This window comes from Carcharodon carcharias, chromosome 9 (assembly GCF_017639515.1).
Source record: "Carcharodon carcharias isolate sCarCar2 chromosome 9, sCarCar2.pri, whole genome shotgun sequence".
Lineage (NCBI taxonomy): Eukaryota > Metazoa > Chordata > Chondrichthyes > Lamniformes > Lamnidae > Carcharodon > Carcharodon carcharias.
Window position 1 is genome coordinate 38354629 of NC_054475.1, and position 18546 is coordinate 38373174.

Sequence of the window (18546 nt, forward strand, 5' to 3'; positions counted from 1 at the left end):
GATAAGTTAAATATTTCCAATTATGGAGTTAATTCAATAACTCATGAAAGACAAAATGAAAGTTTCTCATGGCTACCCTCATCAGAACCTACAACAATGATCTGTTTTGCAATTCAGTTTCAATCCTGCTTCCTAGTCACAACTTTACAGGTGCATTCCTGAAATTTAAAATATTGCAGTAATTGCTTGAATCTCCCAGGCTGATTTTAGCCATTTATACCAGCTGAGGGATGAAACCTAGTATATGATTAATTTGTACTTTAGTTACACTTCACTAGGAAAGAGTTTCAGTCCTTCTTATATCTTGATAATACATAATTTAAAACTTAATGTAAATACAATTAAAATTCAATATGGTATTTGTTTGCTAAGTATGATAAAACCGCATCCCAGACCAAAACTCCTAATTTGTTTTCGTAGAAAGCACAATAAGGCCCTTAACTTGTTTGAAGCAATAAAACATACATAAATTAAAGTATTAGGCAATGTAAGCATTGGTGGCACTAGAGATAGTTAAGACGATTTTGTCCACCTGAGCCTAAATAAGTAGAGACTGAGTTGCCGCCTTGCCCCGAAAATAAAATTTTCATGAAAGCAAATGCTCTTTTCATCTGATAACCTTAATATTTCAACTGAATGATATTCCAATAAATGTTACTATTTTAGCACAACAAAGGAAAGAAACTTCCCAGTAAAGTATCTTCGTAATTCTCCACAGTTAGACCTCCCACTTTATGAATTTCTGAATTTCAACTAATGTATTTCTCTTCTCTTTTTTTGGTCTGATGTTTTCTTAATTAGTTGGCTACAAGAAGAAACTTAAAAGGCCTGGAGAAGTAGAAGGTGAGCAAGTATATTTAATAAAATAGGAGAAATTCTCAATTACATTTCACAAAGGAAGGAATTTTGGTGTGTGTCCGTCAATAGTGCATTTTGGCTTTGAAGGGAAGAGAAATGGCTGTTTCTGGAATATCACTGTTTACAGTGTTAGAGTAATGTGGGGGCAGGACTATATTTTCTTACTAGGCAAACAAAGTAATACACAGGTAATAAATTTAGAATAAGCAAAGCTGGAAAAATTAGCCCTGTGTAGATGGACATATAGTTAGATAATATCTAATAATTTAAAGCCCTACTATTAAACACTTTATGGCCATTGTGTTCTATTCTCTGCAGAAATAACTACAGACCCTGTAGATTTTCGGAAGGTGTTGAAAAAGCGGTAAGCATTTTAAGAATATAATTTACTAGTCAATGAAAATAATATTAGAATCTGAAACACAAATGGTTAAAATAAAAAAAAAAGACAGGCTTGCATTTATATAGCACTTTTTATGACCTGTGAATGCCCCAAAAGCACTTTACAGCCGATTAAATAGTTTTGAAGTGTTGTCACTGTTGCAATGTGGAAAACATGGCAGCTAATTTGCACACAGCAAACTCCCACAAACAATGTGATAATGAGCAGGTAATCTGTAACGTTGATTATTTGTGATGTTGATTGAGGGATAATTATTGGCCAAAACACTGGGGGTAACCTCCCCATTTTTCTTCAAAATAGTGTAATGGGATCTTTTACATTCACCTGAGCGTGCAGACAAGCCTCTGTATATACGTTACATGATGCAAGCAACTCGAAATTGCTCTGAGAACAACTGAGAGGAAAACAGCCAAAATTGAACAAAGTTCCCACTATGTACTGGAAAAATAATAGACGCTGTGAACGGATTCTGAGATTATTTACCTTTACAGTTAACACAATAATTATTCCAAAGGGACCGTTCCCTACATAATACCCTGCCCCACTCCTCAGTCACCCCTAACATCCCCTACCTTTCCTAAGACAACTTTCCATGCATGTGCAGGAAATGCAACGCCTGTCCTTTTAAATCCTCTCTTTTTTCCATCCAAGGTCCAAACACTCCTTCCAAGTGAAAGAGTGATTTACTTACACCTCTTTCAATTTACTCTGTTGTATTCAATGCTCACAATGTGGTCTCCTCTAAATTGGAGGGACCAAATGCAGACTGGGCGACCACTTTGTGGAACACTTCCATTTAGTCCACAAGCATGACCCTGAGCATTCTGTCGCTTGTCATTTTAATTCTCCACCTGGATCCCCCTCTGACCTCTCTGTCCTTGGCCTGCTACACTATTCCAATGAAACTCAATGCAAGCTTGAGGAATAGCCCTTACCTTTCGACTCGGCACTCCACAGTCTTCTGGACTCAACATTGAGTTTGACAATTTCAGATCATAACTTCTGCCTCTGTCTTGTTCCATGTGTTTTGTTTTAGCTGGCTGATCTTGTCTAATTTCTTACTTTATCCCTTCATGCCGCATTCAGACAGCTATGTAGCCATTCACACCTCATCTGAACATATCTTTTGTTTCTTTACTATATCCATTAGCACCCTCTTTGGCTTTTGTACCATTAAACCTTTTCCCATGTAACCTCCCCTGCTGTCCACCCTATTAAGACACTGCTGTTTGTTCTTCCTGCCCCCTCCCCTTCCACTGGCTTAAAATTTATTACATATCTAACTTTTTCCAGTTCTGATGAAAGGTGATCAGCATGAAACACTGACTGCTTCTCTCCATGGATGCTGCCTGACCTGCTGAGTAATTCCAGCATTTTTAGTTTTTATTTCAAATTTCCAGCATCTCCATTAAATATTTTATATATTATCATTATAAACTGCTTAGTTTTTTTTTCTGTGGAGCTGAATCAAATTGTTATCTTGTGTTATATTGTGTACATTCAAATTGAAGAAGAAAGCATTTATATAGAGCCTTTCATGACCTCAGGACATCCTAAAGTGCTTTACAGCCAATGAATTACTCTCTTTTTAACATGTATTTACTACTGTAATGAGGGAAGTGAATGAAGAGCCCTTTGCTCAGTCCATGGTACAATAGGTCAGCATTTTAGCATGTCACTGACTATGCCAGCCATATGCTGCATGTTTCTTAGCAATAGATCACATAGCTCTGTACCTGATTCTTTGTGACCCATATGCTCAACCAGGGAGAAGTAGAAATGCCTGCAGGTGTAGTTGCTATAATCTTGGCGAGTATGGCTAAGCAGACTACGTTGACATGACTTATTACATGCAGTGTCAATGAATGCACGATATATTGTAATTTGTTGTTTCCATTGAAGAATTCATCATAACAGTTAATCAGGTATTTGCATGTTTTATTATTTTTGCTTTGCTTTCCCAGCTTCCTTTGGGAATAGGAGCACTAATTCTAATCAAAAATGCAGCTTGTCTACCTTGGCCTGCAGCTACAGATGCGCAAGTACCTATGAATGAATACAGAGCACCTCTGGAATAAAAACAGAAAATGCTGGAAAAACTCTGCAGATCTGGCAGCATCTTTGGAGCGAGAAACAGAGTTAACATTTCGAGTCCATATGACTTTTCTTCAGAGCTAAAGAGAAGTAGAAATGTGATGGATTTGATAATGTTTAAGAGAGAGTGGAGCAAATGGAATGAGACAGAAGGTCAGGGATAGGTGACAGCTAAGGAGAAATTGACAAATATGTCATGGACACATGAGCTTGTGACAAGGACACAAAGGTGCAGTATGGCTTATATACCTTGCTCTGTCTCCTCTCTCACCAAGTCCAGAATATTGGCTTCCTCATTCTCTTTAATTTTCAGGCTCCATTGAGAAGGCAATCATCTCTAAGCCCATCTGAATAGAACACTTGTGAGCTCCTTCTACAATGGTCAACTGCTGCCTAACTAATGTGGCTAAAATCACTCAAGGCTGCCTGGGGAAAGCCAGTGGCAAAAAAGAATGATGCAGTGGCTGCTTTTACTGATACAGATAATGCTACTTGTTAACCTGAGCTGGTGGTCTTAACCCTGCTGCAAGCTGAGCTCCTGAATAACACTGAGGGGAGATGCAGTCTCCTGAGGCATGACCTTCTAGATCATTTTCAATTGAGGGCAAGATCCTTTTCTCCATCCCAAAATCGATCAAACAATAGACAATTTTTCAAAGGAAAATCAAGGCCCAGATCTTTACAAACTGAAGGACATGGGCAGAAAACTCAAACTGTTATTTGCTGATTTATTCAATGCACTAAATATTAGCAAGTTGTGTGCTTTGCAGTTATATATATATATATATAATTAAAATGAAGTCATTAAACCATTCCATCTTACATTGGCATATCATGCAGAGCTCCGTTACCTGAAAAGAGAGAACAAAAGATTCCAGATGAAAAGGTCTGGGAACTTCTAATGCAAGCTGACAAGAAAGACTATGAAAGGATTTGCATGGAGTATGGTCTCACTGATTTTCGAGGCATGTTGAGAAGGCTGGATCAGATGAAAAAGGAAAGAAAGGAAAAGCAAGCAAAGGTATTGTATCTTTGTCACAGCTAGTGGCCAGTTCTACAAATTAGTTTAATATAGATCGTACCCCGATACAAACTTGCACTTGGCGTTAAACAAAATATGTTACAGTAATGTAACAAATATGAGGTTTATGATATTGTTGCATAGTCAGACTAAGATAAAATGGAGGAATGAAGGAGGTCAAAGGCTAAAGTGGGGCCCAAGTTGTTTTACTGGGAAAAAGATTCACGTTATTCACATCTGTAAACAATAATCAGAGTGGCTATGCTGACAGCGGATATGCTGTTAGTCTCCAAGACCCAGGGAGGTGTTAAGAATTTCAGGTTTTTATAAACTGTTCCAATCTGTCCATTTAATTCCAAGAGGGTGTTTGGAGGTCTACTGGTTGGCTAATTAGCATTTCTACCTGGATACAAGGCCTAAGTGATTAACATTGCCATGGAAATGGGCTTTGAGAGGGAAAGGGTCCATAGGAAGCCATTGCAGCATCAGGCTGCAAACTTTCCTAAAGTATCAGTGAACCTCAAAGGGTCAGCATCCAAGAATACGAGAAAGACAGAGCAGAGAGATAGAGACAGCAAGTCTCTATTGTTCACTATGGAAAATATGGCTGGGAGCTCATGCTCACATTGAAGAAACCAAGGTCATGGTGGTTTAAACAAAGCTGGAAAATTCACCTAGCTTTGGCTAGAGGGAGGGATCTCCAAGGTAACCCAAAAGTCAGTTTGGGGATTAGAAATCATCTGATTGGCAAAGGAAGAGGAGCTAAGAATCACTTTGGATCAGGTCCGCCAAAATAGAGCGTCTACTTAAGGGACAAAGTAAAGTATAACTATGGGAGGGGATTTTTGGTCATTTCAAATGTTAAATGGGGGATTCTATCTGTTGTTTAGAGCAGGAGTTGCCTCCTGAAATAGCATTTAGTCATGTTGCTTTTAGTTTGTGTGTTATAGTAGAAGTCTTAAAGCTTGAAGTCTAGTCATGTGATCCTTTCAGCCATTCACTGGAAGTTCAAATTTATTTTTTTAAAGTTATCAGTCTCTACGGGGATCATAATAATAACTTAAACCATTTTAAAGATTAATGTTGTCCCATGACAATTATTACAGAAATTGTAATTTCATAATAGTGGCACCACAATGAAAATTTGTTTTACCTGACAATGTTCTCTATTTTTTCAATCAAAAAAGAACAATTGATTTTTACCCACTGATCTCCATACATAAGCAGATAACATCACAGAATAGTTTAGCATTTTCAAGCAGGCAACTTCTGGCTGTACTATACATGCATTGTGAATTATCTACATATAGATATACCTATATGTTTGGGAAAATTCAGCCTCACTGTGTTTCCACAATTTTTCTCCCTGCATTTCCCTCTGAACCAAATGGAGTAGATTTTTCACTTGCACATATCTTAGCAGAGCTAGTGCACATACTGTGAAATTGTGTTTGCACAGCACTTAATTGGGATTTTGGGATTTTCTAATACCCACTCCAGATGAATAAGCATCTGCACCAAGTTAGAGCATTGGAAATTTACTGTTCTGTCACCTGCAGCTAAGAAAGAGCCACTGGACAACCTGTTTTCCAGGATACTAGTTATGCCATTATGACCCATGGCAATAGTTATTGAAAAATTCAGGCTACATCACTTTCAGGCATATCTGCATCTAATTTGCTCTGCCATCACCAAAGATGGCAACCAGAAAATATAAAAAAGGAAAAAGAAATATGTATTTATGTAATGCCTTTCTTGATCACTGGGCATCCCAAATTGCTTTGCACCTAATGAAACACTTTCAAAGTATATTCACTGATGTAATATGTAAACAGGGCAGCCAAATTACACACAGCAAACTCTTCCAATCAGCAATGAGTTAAAGACCAAATTATCTGTTTTTGTGATGTTAACTGAGAGATAAACCGAGGCTAGCTCCACTGCTCTTCTTTGAAATGGGACATGGATTTTTTTTATGCCCATCTGAGTGGGCACACAGAGCCTTGGCTTAATGTGTCATCTGAAAGATGGCACCTCTGACATTGCAGCACTCCCTCAATTTTGCACTGGAGTTTCAACCTTGATTTTTGTGCTCAATTCCTGGAATGGGACCAGAAGCTGGAATCTTACGACTATACATTAAATTTTCTTGGTTCTGGCATCTTGTGATTGTTCTAGCATCCAAAATTTTATAGTATCTATTTAATTAATGACTCTATTTGTCTATGAACTGAGATGCATTCAACAATGGAAACACCATCCATTGCTATTTTCTTTCTGTTACTATCAATCTTAATCCAGAAATTGTATTGTGAGAGTGTTAGCACCCAAACTCATAACATCACCAGAGAACTATCATAAGAGATTGTGGTAAGGAAGGTCGCTTGGCTCATTTTGGCTCATTTATCTAAAATAACACTTTATTCCTCTATTGCAGCATCCAGTTGGTTCTTAAATGGTGCCAGGGTTTGCCCTTCCCTTACTGTATTTCAGAGTTATTTTGTACACTGATTAGTCTTCTTATGAAGACACACTTCCCAATATCAAGAAAAATGTTACCTTTTATTAGTTTGAAGTTCTGACCAAAGACCTATCTCACATGATTTCTTGATTTACCTTTTCCACACCGTTTACAATTTTGCATTCAGGATCATCACTCAGTATCTCTTTTCCAGGCTGAAGAGTCCAGCTTCCTCTAGTCTTTTTACATCAGGCAGCTAACACTGGGGATCAGCCTTGTGGCGCTTCTCTACACTAAATTGGGGCTTGAATGTCCCCCTTATTCTTAGCAATCAGAACTGGACAGAGTATACAAGATGGAGTCTGACCAGAGCGCTATACAATTTGATCATGATTTCTCTGACTCATATTCACAATGTTCCGCCATATTAGGACTTACCAACGACTTTATTTTGGTTTACTCTGAACTGGACATATAACATTAGATTATACAGAAAATGTAAATTATTCAATTGCCTATAATTGGGCAATTCAGAAGAATATGCAATTATTGAAAATAAAAACATTTTCCAGCATTTTGAGTCAATGATAAGACTTTAATTTAAAAACTTTAGCAGATATATTATTAATCAATGTATCCTCTAACTTTTTTGCTTATCTCTTTTACCCTATTCCTAGTACGTGAAAGAAATTTGTAACCTGAAACAAGTTGCTACAAAACCAGATGGATCAGCGACCTTTGGATTTGACATGGAACTCAAAACTCCAGAGCTAAGAATTTATCTATATAAGGTGATTATTAGTTTTCCCTTAATGAATATAATGTGCATCAGGGTTAGACTAGAACATTTAATCCGTGTTTATATATTATATACAAACGTGACTATTTTGCATCTTGAAGTTAATTGATTAGATATTACCTTGTTATGCAATACAGTTGCTTTGATAAGTTGGCTAAAATATTCCTTTTCTGACAGTAGTGATATATCTGGTGCTTTCATTTCAGGCTATCTTCCTTACCTTCAATCCTTCTGTCCCCTTCCAATTACTAAGAGTAATGTGTTTGCTTACATATGTTACAGTGTACTAGATGAAGTTATACTTGTTCACTTCTGCTGTATTAGGGCCTGCCACTTCTTATTCTTTAGTTTCTGCCCCTTTCTGACTTCTATAAAACAGTGTTAGAATTAGAAATGCAATGAGCTGGATGATACAACAGTTGACAGTGGTTTTACTTTTGTAGGATTAGAATAAACAGCACAATTATGTGATCAAAGTAGTCAAAGCAAATTTAGAGCCGAAAAAGTAAATAACCTTGTTTTCTACAAACACACTGATTCAGCAATAAGCTGTTTATAATGTTCATTAAAGGATGGAGAACTGATCGAGCATTCGCTGGATCCGGGCCAAAAGCATTATCTCAAACATGTAGGCAAAAGATATACCTTCTGTATTAAAAATCTCCAGCTTGAAGATATTGGACTGTACAAAGTAAGTGTTGAGGATGCAGAGATTTTTGCAACAGAAGTGGACATCAGTCGTAAGTGCCATTATTTCCTATGACACAGCCATTATATTCTGCTTAAACACTTTCATTACAATTATTAATTATGCTACTTGTTTTTTTTATTGCAGTTATCCCTGTGGAGTTTAAACGGCGATTACAAGATGTCAGATGCAAGGAGAGCAAAGATGCCATCTTTGTGAGCACCATTTCATTACCTCTCCCAGTAGAATGGTCATACAAAAAGATGCCACTGGAAAACAGCAATAAATATGGAATTAATTCCTCAGCAGATGGTTTGACTCACCGCCTAATTATAAAGGATGCACATCCTGTGGACAAAGGAATCTACACAATTTCAGTAGGATCTAGAACCTCTAGTGCATACCTTACTGTGGAAAGTAAGTTTTGTGTTTTATAAGTTTGTACTATACATGCATTCCAAAATCTGACTTCTTTAAATCTTTGTTAAGAAGTACCATAAATACAACTTTTTCTTCAGAAACAATTAAAAGTAAACAGGGCATGAGATTTTGAAGAAAATTTGAAAAGCAAAAAAAATCAATAAATTCTGCTAGCCAAATGACCAGCGAAACTTAAAAAAAATCTGAAAAGGAGCGATGTTATCTGACCAGGGATCTCATTTCAGGCAGGCTGATTTTAACTCTCTTTGCCAATCAAAAGCCAAACTGAGTGGTGGTGGGGGTGGGAAAGATGAAGTCAAAATGGAATGGTGAACATATCCACTCCTTTAAGAAATCAAGAACATAGAAATAGGAGCAGGGATAAGTCATATAGCCCCTTGAATCTGCTTCACCATTGAACCAGATAGTGGCTAATATTCTACCTCAACTCCACTTTCCCATCCTTTTTGTTTGACTCCCTTAGAGTCCAAAAATCTGTTGATCTTAGCCTTAAACATGCACACCATCTGAGCATTCACCGACCCTGGAGTAGAGAGCTCCAAAGATTCACAACAGAGTGAAAAATGTCTCCTCATCTCAGCCGTAAATGGTGGACACCTTAGACTGTGATTGCTAGTTCTAGGCTTTCCAGCCAGATGAAAGCAGGCTTTCAGCATTAACCCTGTCTATCCCTCAAAGAATGTTACACATTTCAATAAGATCAGAAGTGCTGAGTTGGTGATCCATCTTGGCCCACTCCTGAGGACCCTAGCATCACAGATGCCAGTCTTCATCCAATTCAATTCACTCCACGTGATATCAAGAAATGGCTGAAGCCACTATATACAGCAAAGGCTATGAGCCCTAACAATGTCCTGGAAGTAGTAATGAAGACTTGTGCCCAGAACTAGCCTCGGCCCTAACCAAGCTGTTCCAGTACAGCTACAACAATGGCATCTACCCAACGATGTGAAAAATTGCCCAGGTATGTCCTGTCCAAAAAAGCAGGACAAATCTAATTCGGCCAATTGCCACCCCGATGTACTCTCGATCATCAGCAATATGATGCAAGGTATTGTTGACATTGCTATCAAGCGACATTTACTCAGCAATAACCTGCTCACTGATGCTCAGTTCAGATTCTGCCAAGTCTCTTCGACTTCTAAACTCATTACAGCCCTGGTCCAAATATGGACAAAAGAGCTCAATTTAAGAGGCAAGGTAAGAGTGACTGTCCTCAACATCAAGGCAGTGACCAAGTGTGGCATCATGGAGCCCTAGCAAAATTGTGGTTAATGGGAATCAGGAGAAAAATGCTTCACTGGTGGCAGTCATACCTGTCAGAAAGGAAGATGGCTGTGATTGCTGGAGACCAATCATTTCAGCCCCAGGACATTACTGCAGGTGTTAGTGTCCTAGACTGAACCATCTTCAGCTGCTTCATCAATGACTTTTCCTCTGTCATGAGGTCAGAAGTGTGAATGTTCACTGATGATTGTACAATGTTCAGCACCATTTGAAACCCCTCCGACATTGAAGCGGTCTGTGTCCATATGCAGCAAGATCTGGACAACATTCAGGCTTGGGTTGATAAGTGGCAAATAACATTCACGCCACTCAAGTACCAGACCACCTCCAACATGAGAGAATCTAATCATCTCCCCATGACATTCAATGGCATTACCATTGCAGAACCACTCACCATCAACATCCTGGGGGATATAATTGACCAGAAACTTAACTGAACCAGCCATATAAATACAGTGGCTACAAGAGCAGGTCAGAGGCTGGGAATTATGCAGTGAGTAACTCGCCTGCTGACTCCCCATAGCCTGTCCACCATCACAAGTCACAAATCAGGAGATGGAATAATCTCCACTTGCCTGGATGAGTGCAGCTTCAGCAACACTCAAAAAACTCAATACCATCTAGCATAAAGCACCCCATCCACCATCTTAAACATTCAACCCCTAAAACCTAGGAGCACACCGGCAGGAGTGTGTACTATATACAAGATACACTGCAGTAACTCTCTAAACATCCATCAACAGCACCTTCCAAACCTAAGGCCTCTACCACCAAGAAGGACAAAGGCAGCAGATGCATAGGAACACCACCACTTGAAAGTTGCCCTCCAAGGTACTTAACATCTTGACTTGGAACTATGTCGCCATTCCTAACAGCACTGTGGGTGCACATGCACCAGTTAGACTGCAGCGGTTCAATAAGGGGGATTGCCATCACCTCCTCAAGGGCAATTAGGGATGGACAACAAATGTTGCTTTGCCAACGATGTTTGCATCCCATAAAAGAATAAAAAAAACTCATCTCTCATTCTTCTAAACTCCAGGGAACCTAGGTCCTTTCTACTTGGTCTCTCCTCATAACACAGCCCTCCCACCCCAGGTATCGTTCTAGTGAAGCTTTTATTGCACCTCTCCTAAGACCAGTATATTCTCCATTAATAAAGGGGCCAAAACTTCACAATGTACAGTTTTGCAAATGCAGTACTGCAAATGTGATCACATCAAAACCTACATAATTCCAGCAGGACTGCCTTACTCTTATATTCCAAATAATAAAGACTAACGTTCCATTTTCCTTCCTAATTACTTACTGTACCTGCACGTTAACTTTTTGTGATGTATGTACAAGAACGCCAAATCCCTATCAACATTTACTGGTCTCTCATCCTTTAAAAAGACATTCTGATTTTCTATTCTTCCTACCAAAGTGAACAATTTCTCATTTTGCCACATTATTGTCCATCTGTTAACTTCTTGCTCACTGAATTAGCCTGTCTATAGACAAAATCTTATGCTCTTTCCAGTGACGAGCTTGGATGCGGGAAGGGAATTTAATTAAGCAGGATAGTGGCATACCTGAACCTCACTGCCTTCCAGCCTCAGCTAGAATTAAGTCCTGGGCAGGAAGTCCCATGGCCGACCTTCCTACCCTGCCGCCAATTGAGGCCCTTAAGTGGCCAATTAATGACCACTTAAGAGCCTCATCCCGCCGTTCGTATTAATACAGCTGCAGGTGAGCCTGTCACCATGCAGCATGCACGGCAGCTGAAACAGTGCAGGCAGCTTGTCTACCACCATGGGAGGTGCGGAGAGCTCTTTTCGAACAAAGGCACTCGGTGCCCAATCGAGACTGGACATCGGGAAGTGGGGGGCCCACTTGCCCCTCTCTCAACATAACTTACCTATGGTCTGGGTAATTCCACGATCCTGGAACTCCAGTGCCGGTACTTTCAGCAGCAGCCCTGGTCTCCCTAGTGGCATTGTTGAGCACAAGGCATCTCTCGGTGGGTGACACTTCTGCTCCCGGGGTCTTTTCCAGGGGTAGGCCCACCACTGGCTTTGCCACTGCCTGATTGACTCATGGTTGCACTCTGGCTCACATTACCTACATCATCCCTTGCTACCTTCTAATCCATGGAGACTGTTCTAGAATCTAGGGAATTCTAGAAAATTAAAACAAATTCATCCATCAGCTCTGTTGCCACTCCTGTAAAAGCCGAGGATGGAGGTGTTCAATAAATTTATAGGCTCTTACTCCCATGAATTTTGTCAGTACTTTTTCTTTAATAATATTAATTAAGTTCCTCTTTTTTATTATTCATTCATGGGATGTGAGCATCATTAGCAAGGCCAACATTTATTGCCCTTGAGAAGGTTATGGTGAGCCATCTCCCTGAACTTCTGTGGGCAAGGAATAGTTGGGCAAATTTTCTTTTTGGTTAAGATAGACTGGGAAATTAAATTAAAATATATGATGATAAGCAATGGCCAATATTTAATGAAACAATGTATAAATCACAACAAAATACATTCCCATAGAGGATAAAAAGAAAAAAAAGTCATCCATCTCTCATGTGACCCTTAGTTTCCCAGTATTTGTGTTATTTTAAAAAGTTTTTTCTACTGTGAGACAAGTAGAAAACACTTAGCATCTTTGCCATTTCCTTATTTTACAATCTGATTTATCCTGTCTCTGCCTCTAAGGGACCCACATTTACTTTCATTAATTGCTTACTTTGTAGATACTTGTAGAAGCTCTTATAATCTGTTCACATATTTCTTGTGAATTTACTATTAAATTCAATTTTCTCCCTCTTTTTCAATTGCTGGTTATCCTTTGCTGATTTCTAAAACCATCCTAATCCCCCAAGCTTGCTACCCTTTTTGGCAATATTTCTTTTTTTTTTCTTTTAATCTATTACTATCCTTAACTTCTCTCAGTAGCGATAGTAGGATCACTTTTTCTGTGGAAATTTTATCCCTCAATGAAATGTATTGTGACTAATGAATTATTTCATTAAATGTTCACCATTGCTTATCTACCATCATATCTTTTATAAAGGCAAAATACTGTGGATGCTGGAAATCTGAAACAAAAACAAAGGATGCTGGAAAAACTCAGCAGGTCTGACAGCATCTGTGAGAGAAAGACAGAGTTAACGTTTCAAGTCCATATGACTCTTTGCAGCTCTGAAGAAGAGTCATATGGATTTGACATGTTAAACCATATCTTTTAGTCTAGTTTCCCAATCTACTTTGGCAAACTATTCTTGCTCTGATCTGAATAGTTTCAATATTACACTATGACATTAAGGAAGCATACCCAAGCCATCTGGGCCTCCCTTAAAATGAAAATCAGACTCCAATTACATCACTGGGACCCCGATCTGCTCTTTTAACTTAAGGCTTGCGCAGAGGGCAATGGTGGCATTTCTGCTCAGCCAGACCTGCCAGGAATAGCAGTCAGCACAAATTAAACCAGTAAAGTAATTTTTATAAACGTGTTTTAGTTTTCTTGTTAGGTAGGAGAGACAGAAGTATGCCTTACAAGGAAACCTTGTGTTTCCCTATTCCAAGTTCCCTCCACCCCTAACTCCTCCTCATCCCACCAGCTCTATGACTGATCCTGCATTTCACTCCATTACCTTTGATGTAACCGTCCCGTCATCTAATCATCACAGAGCAGGTGATGTCAGGAGGAAATCATTATAACTGACATCTGACAATGGTGCCAGCCCACCATTGCACTCTGGCTCATATTACCCAAGAGGTGGAAAAGGCTGGTACAGGGAAGGTAGGAGCAAAGGTAGGGCTACAGTTACTTAGGAATAGACAGGAGATGGGTTTTAAACTGTTGACACCCGGAGTTTGAGGTGAATACAATGTCAGAAGAACAAGGTAGAATTCAAAAGCATGAATGCAATGGAGAACCCTATGCCAAGGGACATAATTAGATAACACTTATGTTAGAAGCACAGGAGAGCATCAAAAGACAAATAGAAAAAAGGTGGCAGAATTAAAATTGAAGATTTTGAAGGGAGGGAGCAGAAGGTAAATACTCACATCATTTTAAAAATTATGAAAATCATCAGCTACTCTTAAGAGGATGGTATGTGTGTAAGATAGCAGAGTGGTCTGTTAAAATATCCTGAAATTTGACCTAATTAGAGTTAGTTTTCTTTGTTAGCTTATAGTGTAAAACCCTCAAAATACTTCAGTTGTTTTATTAAGCCTTTGCAATGTTTAAATCTAACACTTTACACATTTGCTCTCTAAGATAGCTATTCATATTCAAGTCATTTCATCATTTTTTCTGATAACTTGCCTTTTATTTTCTTTAATATGATTTTGTAATTATTATATTAACTAATAATGTAAACTAACTCCCATTTTAGAAAGTAAAGAAACTGCCTCATCACCTTTAAGAAGAAAAAAAAAGCATCCTGAACAGAGCCAAGAGGACTCTTCAGATATTCATTTGCAACAGCTGGATGATGCAAGCAAAGATGATTTAAGAGGCACAAGAAGTTCACTACATGACAAAGAATTAACAACTAAAGAGGGTCTGAAGGGAAAAAGTGATGACTTATCACAGGATGACAGCATTAACTTCGATAGAAAAGGTTTTCTGAGTTCCTCAACAGATAGATTGGATGGTGCGACCGAAAATGGTCATGGTGATTATGACAGAATGGAAAAAGTCGACAGTGGTAGCTTAAATAGTGTTGGAAAAAGTGGTTTTGCTGGAATGGATGGAATGGGTAAAGATGGTATGGGGAGATTAGGTGGAATGGGAAAAGATGGTGAGGTCAGGCTGGATGAAATGGGGAAATATGGCATAGGCAGCATGGATGGAATGGGAAGAGATGGCAAAGGTGGATTGGTTGGAATGGGAAAAGATGGAAAAGACCGATTGGATGGAATGGGAAAAGATGGCATAGGCAGCATGGATGGAATGGGAAGAGATGGCAAAGGTGGGTTGGATGGAATGGGAAAAGATGGCAAAGGTGGGTTGGATGGAATGGGAAGAGATGGCAAAGGTGGGTTGGATGGAATGGGAAAAGATGGCAAAGGTGGGTTGGATGGAATGGGAAGAGATGGCAAAGGTGGGTTGGATGGAATGGGAAAAGATGGCAAAGGTGGGTTGGATGGAATAGGAAGAGATGGCAAAGGTGGGTTGGATGGAATAGGAAAAGACGGCAAAGGTGGGTTGGATGGAATGGGAAAAGATGGCAAAGGTGGGTTGGATGGAATGGGAAGAGATGGCAAAGGTGGGTTGGATGGAATGGGAAAAGATGGCAAAGGTGGGTTGGATGGAATGGGAAAAGATGGCAAAGGTGGGTTGGATGGAATGGGAAAAGATGGCAAAGGCGGTTTGGATGGAATGGGAAAAGATGGCAAAGGTGGGTTGGATGGAATGGGAAGAGATGGCAAAGGTGGGTTGGATGGAATGGGAAAAGATGGCAAAGGTGGGTTGGATGGAATGGGAAAAGATGGCAAAGGTGGGTTGGATGGAATGGGAAAAGATGGCAAAGGCGGTTTGGATGGAATGGGAAAAGATGGCAAAGGTGGGTTGGATGGAATGGGAAAAGATGGCAAAGGCAGTTTGGATGGAATGGGAAAAGATGGCATGGGCAGGATGAGTGGAATGGGAAGAGATGACAAAGACGGATTAGATGGAATGGGAAGAGGTGGCAAAGATGGATTGGATGGAATGGGAAGAGATGGAAAAGGTGGATTGGATGGAATGGGAAGAGATGGAAAAGCCGGATTGGATGGAATGGGAAAAGATGGCAAAGATGGATTGGATGGAATGGGAAGAAGTGGCAAAGACGGATTGGATGGAATGGGAAAAGATGGAAAAGCCGGATTGGATGGAATGGGAAAAGATGGCAAAGATGGATTGGATGGAATGGGAAAAGATGGCAAGGGCAGGATAGGTGGAATGGGAAAAGATGGCAAAGATGGATTGGATGGAATGGGAAAAGATGGCAAGGGCAGGATAGGTGGAATGGGAAAAGATGGCAAAGATGGATTGGATGGAATGGGAAAAGATGGCAAAGATGGATTGGATGGAATGGGAAAAGATGGAAAAGCCGGATTGGATGGAATGGGAAAAGATGGCAAAGATGGATTGGATGGAATGGGAAAAGATGGCAAGGGCAGGATAGGTGGAATGGAAAAAGATGGCAAAGATGGATTGGATGGAATGGGAAAAGATGGCAAAGATGGATTGGATGGAATAGGAAAAGATGGTGAGGGCCAAATGGGCAGAATGGGAAAAGATGGAAAGGGCAGGTTGGAAGGAATGGGAAAGGGTGGTAGTGACAAAATGTATGGTAGTGGAAAAGGTGGCCGAAATGGATTGGACACATCAGAGCAGACGGAAATGCAAAAGAACTTAGTAGATGTTTCCATTCAAGACAAAGATATTTTGACAGGATACAGTGACTCCACCTGTGCTGGGACAGGTGATAATGGTCAATTTGGACTTAATAACATTGATGCCTTAAGAGTGCCAGGTGATCTATCAATCATAAGTGGCAGTGATGGATCTGCAAAAGGTGGATATGCGCTATCATTGGGCAACCAAAAAGGTTTACTGGGAAAAGATCAAATGTCAAACCTAAATGAATCCATGGCAGGAAGCAATCAAGGCTTGTTGACTTCTGATGCATCTCAGAGACACCAGAGTGGGAGTGCTAGAAGAAGAAAAGGAAAACTTTCTGAAAGTGACATCAATGACCAGAACAAAGGTAAGGGAACTAGAACAAACCTTTCAAGAAATGAGTCAAATGGTACATTTTTGTAATTATAAAGTATGATGAAAGGGACAGAACCCATGGCTGTAATTGTACTTTCAGAATCACAGAATGGTTACAGCACAGAAGGAGGCCATTTGGCCCATCATATCCATGCTGGCTCTCCGTTGGACCAATTTACCTAGTGCCACTCCCCCTGCACATTCTTCCTTTTGAGATAATAATCTAATTATTTCTTGAATGCCTTGATTGAATTTGCCTCCATTATACTTTCAGGCAGTGCATTCCAGATCCTAACCACTTGTTGTGTGAAAAAGTTTTTCCTTATGTTGCCATTGCTTTTTTGCCAATTAAATTAAACCTGTGCCCTTTTGTTCTCAATCCTTTCAACAATGGGAACAGCTTTTTCCTATCTACTCTGTCCAGATGCCTCATGTTTTTGGATACCTCTATCAAATCTCCTCTCAACCTTCTCTTCTCCAAAGAAAACAATCCCAACTTCTTGATTCTTTCTAGATAACTGAGGTTCCTCATCCCTTGAACCAATGTTTGAGCTTATTTACATATCATTGAAGGCAAAATCTGCCAAACTAGAATGTAATTTTTAAAATTGCTTTAAAATGTTGTTTGATACATTTAAGTGGTAAACTGTCACAGTTGTACTAGTACAGCTCAAAATCAATTTATCACAAAAATAAGCATTTTAAAATCAGTGTCTGGACCACCACCTGATTTTAAACAGCTGAAAATGACTTTAAGATTGATACAGAATAATTTACTAGTTATATCAGAGACAGCAGTCAGTTTCTTTGCTAAAAACATGCTTATTAATGTACTTGCACCTAAAAAAACCCCCTGCATTTTAAGTACCTCCTCAAAGGTCTACAAATGGGAGCAATTAGTACATACACACTCACAATGGTGCTAAATATGACCTGGGGCGTGACCAGGATTTGTGAACAGGCCAGCTTCCAGTGCAGTGCTCTTTATACTGGTTCAAGAAAATCACAGAATCTCGATTTGCGCAGGCCACAATTTGTGTTTGAAATTGCACAATTATTGGAGCTGGTTAGCACAATTTTGGGTGTATTGTGCTGAAAAAAATGCTAGCAGGAAGAAACACCAGGGGCAGAATTTTGCCCTTGATGGGTGGGCGGGCCCCACCAGCTTGGCAGCGGGCAGGCAGCCAATCACCGCCGCCGAAACAGGCCCCGCCGCCATTTCAAGTAGGTGGGCAAATTAAGGCCCACCCAGGGGGCCACCCGACAGAAAGCACTATGTGCTTCCTGTGCTGGGGGGGGGGGAGGGTTTGGAGGATTCTCCAACTGTCAGAGTGCGTTCCTTTGCACATGCACGGGAAAGAGCGCACATCTCCCTGAGGTAAAGTGCTGCCTCAGGGAGATCGTTGAAAGGCTGGCAAATATAAAAAATAGAACAATAAAAAATTCATTAACATGTCCCCCTCATGTGAATATGTCACATGAGATGGGAAATGTTAATGAAATAAACAAAAACTTTATTAAACGTTTTTAAAACCCCGCCACTGGATGAGGTTTGTAAAGAAATCACCTACCCATCTGCCTGTTGGGCTCATGCGCCAGGCCGAAGTTCGCACGGGCCCCTCAAAATCCTCAACGATTGGCAAGTTAAAGGCCTTAACGAGGCCTTCAATTAATGGCGGGCGCGTGTCCCACTGCATAGTGTGCCCGCCGACCGAAATATCACGATGCCACG

At 39.9% G+C, this 18546-nt stretch overlaps 1 protein-coding gene across 1 annotated transcript in view; it reads left to right on the top strand.

The window, feature by feature from the left end:
* LOC121282401 (immunoglobulin-like and fibronectin type III domain-containing protein 1) overlaps nucleotides 1–18546 on the top strand; it is a 62287-nt gene that overhangs the window by 13209 nt on the left and 30532 nt on the right. The window contains exons 5-11 of the mRNA XM_041196120.1: nucleotides 802–843; nucleotides 1177–1222; nucleotides 4196–4376; nucleotides 7515–7628; nucleotides 8208–8376; nucleotides 8472–8741; nucleotides 14446–16806. Coding sequence (XP_041052054.1) covers nucleotides 802–843; nucleotides 1177–1222; nucleotides 4196–4376; nucleotides 7515–7628; nucleotides 8208–8376; nucleotides 8472–8741; nucleotides 14446–16806 — 3183 coding nt within the window. The remainder of the gene's footprint in view (nucleotides 1–801; nucleotides 844–1176; nucleotides 1223–4195; nucleotides 4377–7514; nucleotides 7629–8207; nucleotides 8377–8471; nucleotides 8742–14445; nucleotides 16807–18546) is intronic.